This window comes from Primulina eburnea, chromosome 18 (genome assembly GCF_022965805.1).
Source record: "Primulina eburnea isolate SZY01 chromosome 18, ASM2296580v1, whole genome shotgun sequence".
Classification (NCBI taxonomy): Eukaryota; Viridiplantae; Streptophyta; class Magnoliopsida; order Lamiales; family Gesneriaceae; genus Primulina; species Primulina eburnea.
The window spans coordinates 25,471,326-25,482,743 of record NC_133118.1 but is presented as its reverse complement, the minus strand read 5'-3'; the positions used below and the strand labels follow the sequence as shown (position 1 = coordinate 25,482,743).

Here is an 11,418-nt window from a genome sequence, read left to right as displayed (position 1 = left end):
TCCTGTCACCGGATTGTTTATGCAATTCTTGCATCTTCTCTAAAGAAACAGAATACTTGTTCCATGCATTTACCAAAACAGATAGCTTCTGGTTTTCAGACCTCATTTTTTGGTAGTCTGCATTCACTCTTTCATTCTCAGTTCTTAACTTACTCATCTCAACTTTTAAATCATTGCAGCTGTTCTCTTGCAAGCAAGTGAACTTACTGATTTGATTCTTTAAGTCTTGATTTTCAATCTTAACTTCCTCGAATGATTGAGAAAGTCTCGAGTATTCTTCCACAATGTCATGCAGTGCTTTAATTAGATCAGTTCGTGTAAATTCGTCAGAGTCAAAGTCAAGTACAACTCCAGATGTCGAGGTTGGTTCGATATCTGCCATAAGACATTTGATCTCTTCTCCATCACTTTCGCTAGAATGACTTTCTAAGTCAGAAGACTCAGAACTAGAATCCGCCCATTTAAATTTGCTTTTCTCAGCAATCATCGCTTTGCGGTCTCTTCTGAATTTCTTGTCATTTCTTTTGTATTCCTTTTCTTCTGGTTATCCTTCTTGGGCTTTGGACAATCAGCAATAAAGTGACCTATCTTTCCACAGTTAAAACACGCCATGTCACCGGGTGGTGAATCCTTCTTGAAGTTCCGGTTAGGGCTTTTGTAAGCTCGGTGATTCTTCTTCATGAATCTGGAGAATTTTTTCACAAAAAGATACATAACATCATTACTGATCTTTTCACCAGTCTTTTCAAAAGTGCTCTCAATAGTGGTAGCAGGCAATGCTTGTGGAACAACTGCAGCAGCAACAGCAGCAGTAGTAGTAATAGTAGTAGCAACAAGAGCCTTGGTTGGTAGATTTGTGGAGGGCTCTTCTCCGCTTCTCACTTCCAGTTCAAACTCATAGGCTTTTAAGTTAGCAAACAAGTCATGTAGCTCCAACTTGTTTAGGACTTTGGAGACTCTCATAGCCATTGTTTTAACGTCTCAGTCTCTGGGTAAAGCTCTCATCACTTTGACTGCTATTTCTCTGTTGCCATACTCTTTCCCAAGTGCTGCTAGTTCATTAACCAGGCTGCTGAAACATTCGTCAAACTCGTTCAGAGTTTCTCCAGCTTTCATTTTGAGATTCTCGAATTTCTGCATTGCAGACAGTTTATTCTCCTTCGCCTGCTCATTTCCGTCATAGATTTGGATGAGTTTTTCACAAATCTCTTTAGCAGTATAACACATCTTGATCTTGCTGAAGGTATTTTTGTCGAGGGTTTTGTGAAGAATGTTCTTCGCAACATTATCAAGATTGACTTTCTTTTTATCTTCGCCAGTCCATTCACTTCTGTGCTTATGAACCATTTGGGATGCTCCCTCAGTAACAGCAACAACAGTGTTAGATTTTAAGATCTTCAAAGGACCATCTGTGATGACATACCACATGTCATCGTCTTGAGCTGCAAGATGAGCTTGCATCTGGATCTTCCAGTCATTAAAGTCTTCTTTTAAGAACATGAGAACCTTGCTGAAGTAGCCATAACTGTTGTAAATATAGAACAAGAAAAATCTGCTCTGATACCACTTTTTGTGGATCGATATAGAGTTTAGAGGTGAGGGGGGGGGGGGGGGGGGGGGGGGGGGAGAATAAACTCGTTCATTTGACGTTCGTTTTTGCAAAGGGTGCTAGAATCTTGTTAGAGATTATAGCTAATATTGTTCAAGAGTAAGACCAGCATATCACAATAAAAAGTGCGGAAACGATCCGATGGAGTACGGTGAAATACAATAAATCAGTAGGCAGTAGACAATGGTTGTTTATGGAAGTTCGAAGATAAAATCTTCTACGTCTCCCCTTCTTCTGTTTCCAGAAAGTATCACTAAAAGAACTTTGGTTTTTACAGTACAACACTTGTATACACCCACTTCAGCAAGAATTATCTTTTGCCTACTGAAACTCTTAGTATCTCAACTCAATAAAACGTATACAACAAAGTTCTGGAAAAAACTCTTTTCCAGATTACAAACTCTTCTCAAAGATATAGTAACGTGAATATGTTTGTAGAGAGAGTAAGAAACACTCAACACAATATGATATCAAAAGATCAGATAACTAATATGAAGCGTGTGCTGCTTTTCTGTATATTGAGTTTGAAGATGATAAGAAGTTCTGAATGCTCAAATCAACGTTCGTATGTTAGAGAATGTGCTCGTAGTTTTTGGTAACCTATAAACGTCGTTGATCTTGTGTATTTATAGAAGTCTTGAATCCAACGTCTATAAACAAAACGGCTTCTTTGACTTCTGATAGAATCAGCTTTATTGCCTAAAAAGGTTCCTGCAAAAAGCTTCCAAACAATCAGTCTTGTTTCATACCACATTTGGTAAAACGTATTAAATGACTTTGTTCAGCGTTAATGAAGTATTAAATACTCGTACTTGGTAAAGTAACGGTAACATTAAATATATGAACGATATGTTCTGATTTAGTAAAAGTCAAGTTCTGCTTCTGTTTTTCTAAGATTTCGAGTACTGCTTTGTTAAGGCGAAATGAGAACTTCTGCTTTTATACTATCTTCTGGATTTACTAACGAGATCTACTCGTTTTGACTATCATCACCACAATTAAATTAAGTCTATCAGTATCACATAATGTTTGATTAATAATATATCAATCTTGTTATCTATAACATAATCAATCATTTATTTATCTCATTACTTGTATCAAACACACCTTAAGAGTATTACTTTTTATTGTGAATATCAGTAGAGTTGACCCATCTCACAGATAAAAATTCGTGAGATCTCACAAAAAACCTACTCTAAAAGAAGAGAGGGTTGCTTATTTTTAACCCCCAAATCCTATATATATTGGTAAATCTTGCATGCAATACGTACGTATAATAAAATATGACTTCGATACAAGACTTTGATGCAAAATGTTTGGATTCAGAGCCATGTTTGAGTTTCTCATTTTGTAATAATTTTCCTTTCTTTTAAAAAATAATGGGGATTTTGGGACTTCGAAAACAAAATTTGACAAGGTATTACAATTTAGAAATAAAGTGTAATAGTTATAAGAGTTTCATCGAGCTGTCAAACTTGTTGGGTTCGCCTGCCCCATCATAGGTAATGAGTGGATTGAGTTCCGTTTGAAGTCGGGCCAAAACAGGCCAGTCTGTTTGGGTTACAAAGTGAGTTGGTTTTTTCTGATATAATATTTATGGCAAAAATTTATATAAGACGGTCTTACGAGTAGTATTTTGTGAGACAGATCTCTTATATGGATCATCCATGAAAAAGTATTAATTTTTATACTAAAGGTTTTACTTTTTTTTGTGAATATCGGTAGGGTTGACCCATCTCATAGATAAAGATTCGTAAGACCATCTCACAAAAAACCTACTCAATATTTATATTGTTTTATGCATGATTAATGAGTTTTGAAAGATTTATATTATTCGAATTTTTTCATGTATGATCTATAAATTTTGAAATATTTATATTATTATGATGATTTGTGAATATTTCTTTAGACATTTTTTTTTTAAATTTTTGACTAGTTGACCTACCTAACCTACAACCCGAGGTAGGCTGGTCGGAGTTTTCCCTACCCGTCCTCTTTGATGGCAAGTTGAGGTAAGGCAGTCCAAGTCTTTTGAAAACTCTAATTATAATGTAGCTTAGATAATACTATAGAAGAAAATTAAAATTTTAGTCCTCTAAATTGATTTGTTTTAGATTGTAATCATATAATTTGTCAAATTTAATTTTTTTCATTTAGTAACTTGAAATTTTTTTAATCATTTTTATTTTATTTTTTCTTAAATGAATTTTAACATCTGTAAAATGAACTTTATTTATACCATACAAGCTACGTAATAGAGAATCTCAATGTTAAATAAACAACATTCGTTGGATTTAGTTTGAGGAAAAAAAAATCAAACAAAAAAAAAAATCAAGTTATTGGATGAAAACCAAACTTTAACAAATTACAAAACTGAAATCTAAAACAAACCAACTTACATAATCAAAATCATAAATTTTACTGATGCTAAAGTTATATGCATTTGTGCTCACATGCCAAAAAAAAAATTCATATGGCAGGATTATATTTATCACCTTCACACCCTTTGCGGTCCCAAAATATTCATAATATCCAACAAATATCAAAGTGTAGACGAAATTCGATTTGAAAAACATCCAAATATCAGAATATTAGCTCAAGATCTTTGTAACCAACATACTGCTAGGTTTCTATCAGAAGGGTACCAAAATCTGAAACAAGAGGCATGGCCGGCCACCGATATTTTGTTGCAGGCATCGATCAATACCACTGCAGCCAAATCTGAAGCAAAGTAAACCTGAAAAGAAGCCAGACGACGACAACCATCTGGGCGCAGCACCAATGAATTAAACCCCAAAAAGGGTCCATTCGGCCTTAATCCAAGTATTCTTCAACAAAGAACAAAGACGTCTATCTGAGTTTGGATCAAGAAATTTGATCTGAAGGAAGAGATTCGCAGATGAGTTCGAAGCAAATCCATCTCACTTGCCATTGCATGTAATTAAATTAGTAAAGATCGATCTGAAATTCACCAAAGATTCATTGCAAATAAATCATGCTTACCATTAAACTTGCATAAGCTAATGAAGGGCGATTTGATATTCACCTTCATCCAATCCAAACAATACAATACAATACAATCAAATGGATATGAAATCTATTATTTCAAATAATACAACATTTCATATTTCATCATACATTTGCAACTCAACACGAAGTAATAGGACCATGTCTTATGGGAAACATTTTCTCATTGATGGAATTGATCTGGCTATTAACTCTGAAAAGCTAGCCTTACATTTGAAAGAATCGTATCGAAACTATACCCACATTCAAGATTCAAATTAAAGTTTACAAGGAGCAAACTAAAGTTCGAATTTAACAGACAAGATCGTGTAGCGCGTCGTCTGTCTGTCTCAAAGAAAAGCATTCACCTCGATCATTTATTTAAAACATTTTTCAAAGGAAAAGAGGAGGAATATAATACATCAGATGTCATGTACAATGTAGAGATATGCACAAATCATAAAACACTCAATCATCGAATAAAAATGAGACAAAAACCTATACCGATACACACTAATGGCTGGCAGTAGGTTATCTTCGTTAGTTTTCCTTGACAACTTTTATAGGCTGAGCTTCAAAACCACCAGCAGATCTCTTCACAAGTGAATATGGCATGTAAGTGCCGAGAATCCTATCCCACGTGACAAAAAATGGCTGTGAAAAGTTACACTTGTTGCCATATAGCTGATGGTGAATATCATGATAGGCAGAGTTGTTTCTAAAGAAAATGTGGAACAGATTTCCGGGTAGCCATAGCCCACAATGATCATCAACTGTTTTGATGGTAGCGAAGGAAAAGAAGAAGATGGAAGCTCGAGGAGACATGCCTGAGACCAGGAATGACAAAGCTCCGCCAATTGTGTCAAGGAGAAGACCCTCCAAAGGGTGGTTGTACAAAGCTCCAAAAGCATAGGGGACAACAAGCCGGTGATGCTGAGAATGGATATGCCGGTACAAGAACTTGTTGTGGTGCATGTAACGGTGCATGAAATATTGCCAGGTATCTAATACCACCATAGCGACAAAAAACTGTCGGGCAAGAACAATGAGGGAGGAATGTTGAGCATGTGCAGCTTCATTTTCACTTCCAGTAACCTAATGACAAATATAGTTACTACTCAGAACTATAAAGGGAAAGAATAACACATGTAGTTGAGTTAGAAAAGCACATACTTTAAGACATGGAACATAATTGGAAAATTATTCCAAAAATATTTCCAGGCAGGAACACCGTCCATTATGTGTCTAAATATACAAGCCCCACAGAGACCAGCTCAGTTAAATAAATGAATTATCTTGCTTCAGATCCATTTCATCCATTTAATCACTCAGAATATTTCCAGCTGAAAATAAAGACCACCTCAGAACAGTGCATGTTCTTTTCACCGAAAAATTTACTAAGGAATTCACTATGTAGCTTCACTTTTGCACTGAAGATTCATGCAACTGTTATCTAAATCAAAAAGCGTCTGTCATTATTTTCAATGCTAGTACATGATTAGAAAAATTTATATATACATCATTATGTTTGCTGGATTATGTATAGAACTAAAGAAGTATATATGCTGGTTTCTTAAGTTCCAGGTTCGAAGTGATGAAGTTTTGTGCTGCCTTTTTCCCTAAAATCTCATGGTCGAGGAAAAACAATAGTTTCTAAACTACCAGCATAGGATTTGATCTCCTGAAAAATTAAATGTTTTCTGCAATGAGAAGGTGAACCCAACTCTTAAGGTGAGACTAAATGATATCTGTTCAGGGCTGAGGAGAACTATCAGGAAGTAAAAGTACAATACATTAACACATGCCTCCAAATTCTCGAAGTTCATAACAAAACAATGCAGAAAATCATGGTATGGCAAATTCATTCATGTCGTACCCCAGTTGATCCACAATAAAGGGAAATTATACGTATATAATGAGAAAATCTATGTCCTAAATGGACCAAGTCTAGTTGATCAACCCTTAAACAACCATACAGTACCCCGAAAGATCCTCTATTCAACAGTGTAGATTGTAGAAACACATTTATAATTGGTTTCCATTTACATTCCCATATTTGGAAGTAAAAAGAGAAGAAAAAATTTGGAAAGTTACTTTTTATCAATTCATATAAATTATGCTAACAAGAAACAAATGATAATATATAACGCAATTTTTTGAGGGCGTTATCCAACTCGTACAAATTACCAGGATGCAAAATTAGGTAATTTCGAAACAGAAAAACCAATCTTCAAACAACTACATACAAGGAGCACTTTACAAACTATAGAACAGCCAGAATAACAGTTATTTAAGATCATAAACAGCATTTTCATGAAGTAAACCTCAACAAATGGTACACACATAAATACACATATATCTTTTTATCCATACTGGGTTTGAACTATATATACTTCTTAAAACCAATCATAAGATAATCAATTCAATCCAGAGTAAAAACACTTTTGAAAGAGCACAATAGTTGTCAACAATAGAAACTAGCATACACGGCACGTTACAACCCCACCCCCCCCCCCCCCCCCCCCCCACCCACACACACACACACACACACACACCCCCCCCCCCCCCCCCAGCAATCCAAAAACAATTTCTACATGCTCAGAACTCACAATATCCATGCATAACATAATAGTTGAACAAATTCAAAAATAATAAAGGTAAACTTACGGCAAAGAGAACGGTGGCCACAACCGCCTGAACAGCCTGCTGAAGAAGGACCCCTTTGAAAACATCTTTCTTGGACGCCAAATTCTTCTCATCTTCATCCTTCCTCGTGTGCAGCCTGTAATCATCGAGGAATCCAAGCCCGATATAGATTCCTGAATAAACCCAGTACACAATTATGGGTACAAACGTGCCTAATATCTCGTCCGAAACGTCCCATCCCTTCATTATCTCCATACCCAATTCTTCCTTCCCAGGATAGATTACAAGTGGGATTTCGATAAAAACACAGTGCCGTATTTGTGTTGGATTATGAATTCGTCTGTTATCTATATTCGTGGATAAGGGACAAAAAAAATAATCAGAAAAAGAACCCTAGATCCAGACACAGCCTGGATCGAGTGTTTGACATAAAATGGGTTCGCTGGAAAAGTGAATCGAAACTGGATTCCAATCCGACGATTGATTTTTGATTTTTTTAAGAGAGCCAACTTTTGGTCCAATCTTGATTTCGAGAAAGTTCAAAATTATAGGACTTTGCTTTGAACGTAGGCGCCGGCAATGTAGACCATAAAAATGTTATTGAATATATATTATTTTAGGAGATATATTTCAACAAATCAGAGTGGCGCAGCGGAAGCGTGGTGGGCCCATAACCCACAGGTCCCAGGATCGAAACCTGGCTCTGATAATTCAGAAGCAGGCTTCCAACGCACTAATTTTTTGTCTAAATTTTTTATTCCAACAGGATCCGACCCGTAAAGCTCAATTGGATTCAATCTCGGATCGGTCCAAACCGAACCATTTGTTTTGATAGATTTTTAAATGATTATGATTTCGATGTTTTAAAATTAATCAAACAAAAAAATATCAGTTTGGTTCAATGTTTATATTAAAAAAATAATAACCAAATCAAAATGATTTAACAAGTTATATTTTTATTAGTAATTTGTAATTGTTTTTCTTTATTTTAAAATCTATCTAATTATTTTTGTTTATTTTGCTGAGATATATTTGTTGATACAAATGAAAACAGATGATTGTGGAATTTTTATACCAATTTGAGAAATTAATTTTTTTTATTTTGCTGAGAGAATTTAAATTTTTATTATTTTACTCATAGAATTTTTTATACCAATTTGAGAATTTAAATTATTTTGAAATCCACATACATGGACGCGTACATAATAATTGTTTGCTGCAACGTTCTTGGATTTGATCGGCCACTATGTCAGCCATGAAATCCCTAATAATATCATATTTGGTAAAGCGGATTCAGAGGTCAATTTTGTAACATTAATCCGATCTGTGAAAAATATTATCCTAAAAAATATTCCTTTCATTATCGAATACTTGAATTCCTGCCCAGATTCTATCTCCATTTCTTACGTCTATCCTGTGCCCGATCCCCGACACCTGTTGACGATTCTACTATTGCATCATAGCATGCCTGGTTTTTTAAAATTACATCGTTTTTCCAGGTTTCATCTGCTGTTAATGAGACCTTTGAGTTAAAAGTAGAGCTACTTCATCATTAATCATTTGCATACTTGTGTTTTCTTATCTCCTCCGCTTCCCTTACAGTTACAAAGTCCGCGTGGTTTGTTCCTTAAAATGCTATTGTCTCGATAAAATTTTAAGCAATGGAACTAGCACAAAATAGTGGGGATCATCTCCCTCTATTAGAAGGATAAGAGGCAACAAAGTTGACCTTCTCTTCTCTGAAAGGTTGAGTGGATTCATCTGATACACTGGGCAACCTTGAAACGCTTCCCTTCCCTTTTCTTGAATTTGGTCCGATTTCCTCTATCATGTACTTCCATCCATCAATCGGCCTCCTTCGACTAAATATGTGGGTTTTTATAAAGCTACCAATCTGAATCAAACCAAAGGTTAAAAATAAAACAGAGGTAGTAGACTCCATAGGGGGGGAGGGGGGGTGGTGGTGGCTAGGTGCACTTTTAAAACATAATTCAAATTTCCTTTCTAATTTAGGTGAATGCCTACACAAACAACATACTGTAATAAACAAGTTAAAACAGTTTCACTATACAAACCTGGAACTTATTGAATGCTATCCGACGCTCAAATTCTTGAACCAGAATGTCTTCTTCTCTTTGCGACATATCCCATAGATTTCCATCTGGTGTTTTGGATGTTGTTTCCCAGCCATCAGGCTTGTTCTTGAACTCAGAACCAGCGATTTTCGGGTTGCCCAAATCAGTGTGAGCAGAATCGAATATCCTGCATACATTGAATTTGGTGAGTTCAAGTCTATCACTCTTAGTTCCCCGAAGTTTCTAATAAAGAGCAAATCCAAGAACACAGGGATAACAACTTTCTAACGCCTTCTTGCTTTAGAAACGTGAAATCAAATATGTAAATATATACTTGGCTGAAATAACTCCATCAGATGTTAGACTGATCGAAATTTCCATATAACATGAAGTCCGTTCTTCATTTTTCATGTCTTTCAAGCTTTTGTCAAATATTTTCGTCAAACCAACAATAGACTACAACCCGAAAGCCCAATACAAAGAACTAGTCCATATAGCCGAAGAGTCGCTCATTATTAAATCGCAGATTAGCACCCCCCCCCCCCCCCCCAAGTTCTAGCAGAGTCCATGTGAGACTCGATTCTAGCGTACCACACAACATGCCTATTGCAATCAGGTTGAACATACAAATAAAGGGTAACCCTTATCTATCTGATCCTTGTTCTGCACTCTCTCTATAGAACACACAAAGATTTAAACCGTAACAAGTGAGTCTATAGCCTAAGAGATTTCATATCACAATTTCAAGCTACTCCATACATGAAACTGGTTACGAATGTACCTTAGGCTAAGCTTATGAAATGTGTAACCAAGACAAAGAATTTCCGAGCAAAATATCTTCTTGCTCAAATCATTCACGTCCAATTTGTGTTAGCATAATTCAAGAAACATAAAAGAAAAAAAAAAGCAGTAAATGATCAACATGATTGACAAGAAAATTCCATCTTCTAATGAAAAAATTCAATCCTGATGAAGCAGAGGATAAATGTCATACTCAGAGCAGCTGTCGAGCAATTTTTCGATGTCATCTCCACCTGAAACGAAGTTCCCCAATTTAGCTTCCTCCTGTTTCTCAATCTCCTTCACCCAAAGACCAGCGTGTATTTTCTGCTTCTTCAATCTGTAATCCCTCTTCACATTCTCCAAGCTATAAAGCGAAGAAGATGAGGTTTTCGCATTTACGTCCTCTTTTGTGACCGTTTTGCCCTTCCTTTGATCCCAATTATCGTTCATTTCCTCCACGAAGGCCTTGGTCTCGGTGTCGATTTCTTCCTGATGAGAGGGAAGAGTGGTGGTACTACTTCCGCCCTGATCGGTGGTGGGGAGAGAGAAGGAGACGTCGGACTCCCACGGGGCTCGTTCTGATTTGCCGGAGAGATCGTCGGGAAGCCATGCTGTCTCCCACGCTTCGTTCCACTCGTCCTCTCCGGTACTGATGTTATTCTTCGGCCGATTGGTGGATTGACGTCGCACGGCTGTGACGGTGGCGGCTGGCCAAGGGCGGTGTGTTCTGAGAATGGCTGTGAGTCGCCTGTGAATCGGATTCATTTCCCGAACGTGGTTTGGAAGAAATCGGGTATTTTCTTAGGGGGTCTGTTAGAGTTTGGGTTGGCCCATTTTGTACTCGATAAATAGGCCCATTATGGTTTCGGCCCAAATAGGATTCGTAAATTAGATGTGCTCGTCTGCCCCTTTTCTACTCCGATCAGCGACAGCCGATTGACGGGCGGGGTGAGATTCTCTCCGGTGGCATAGGACATGATATTATGACATTCATGTTAAGCACTATCATTATTGTTAGCTCGTTGTCGATATTCGTTGTTATCTGGTACTGTTGTTTATCTAAGATCATGATGCGACTGATATACATTGATACACATGAAATCGTAGATATGATTGAACAATTCCGTGGTTAGTGCGGTCATTTGAGGTGAGCACTGAGATTGTATCATCTAGTTGTTTCATGCCATCCGTTGTCGTGTGACATATATTTGAGGCTAAGTCATGGATGTTGGTGTGAGCATCACGACATGATTGAGGCTTAGTCGTGGTTGTTTGTTTTAGCATCACGAAGGTGCTGTG

General features: G+C 36.8%; 3 protein-coding genes and 1 non-coding gene across 6 annotated transcripts; 1 reads left to right on the top strand and 3 right to left on the bottom strand.

Moving 5' to 3' along the window:
• Positions 1 to 981: 981 nt before the first annotated feature.
• On the bottom strand, positions 982 to 1,428 carry LOC140819197 (uncharacterized). The gene has a single exon (XM_073179207.1). The coding sequence runs from the start codon at positions 1,426 to 1,428 to the stop codon at positions 982 to 984; it is 447 nt and encodes a 148-aa protein (XP_073035308.1).
• Positions 1,429 to 4,063: 2,635 nt separating this feature from the next.
• Positions 4,064 to 7,820, bottom strand: LOC140819778 (sphinganine C4-monooxygenase 1-like). Of its 3 annotated transcripts, none has more exons than XM_073179982.1 (3): positions 7,283 to 7,820; positions 5,120 to 5,710; positions 4,064 to 4,570 (listed from the first exon to the last, which is right to left on the bottom strand). In XM_073179982.1, the coding sequence occupies exons 1-2, from the start codon at positions 7,514 to 7,516 to the stop codon at positions 5,156 to 5,158; spliced, it is 789 nt and encodes a 262-aa protein (XP_073036083.1). In that variant the 5' UTR covers positions 7,517 to 7,820; the 3' UTR covers positions 4,064 to 4,570; positions 5,120 to 5,155. The 3 variants fall into 3 exon arrangements, with proteins under 3 accessions (XP_073036083.1, XP_073036082.1, XP_073036081.1); XM_073179981.1 differs by having other exon boundaries at positions 4,067 to 4,488; XM_073179980.1 differs by lacking the exon at positions 4,064 to 4,570 and having other exon boundaries at positions 4,992 to 5,710.
• Positions 7,821 to 7,898: 78 nt separating this feature from the next.
• TRNAM-CAU (transfer RNA methionine (anticodon CAU)) lies at positions 7,899 to 7,970 on the top strand. Its single transcript has one exon. It is a non-coding gene; the product is annotated as a tRNA-Met (tRNA).
• Positions 7,971 to 8,698: 728 nt separating this feature from the next.
• LOC140820218 (protein GAMETE CELL DEFECTIVE 1, mitochondrial-like) lies at positions 8,699 to 10,935 on the bottom strand. The gene is made up of 3 exons (XM_073180554.1): positions 10,331 to 10,935; positions 9,337 to 9,523; positions 8,699 to 9,155 (listed from the first exon to the last, which is right to left on the bottom strand). The coding sequence occupies exons 1-3, from the start codon at positions 10,882 to 10,884 to the stop codon at positions 8,949 to 8,951; spliced, it is 948 nt and encodes a 315-aa protein (XP_073036655.1). The 5' UTR covers positions 10,885 to 10,935; the 3' UTR covers positions 8,699 to 8,948.
• Positions 10,936 to 11,418: the final 483 nt, after the last annotated feature.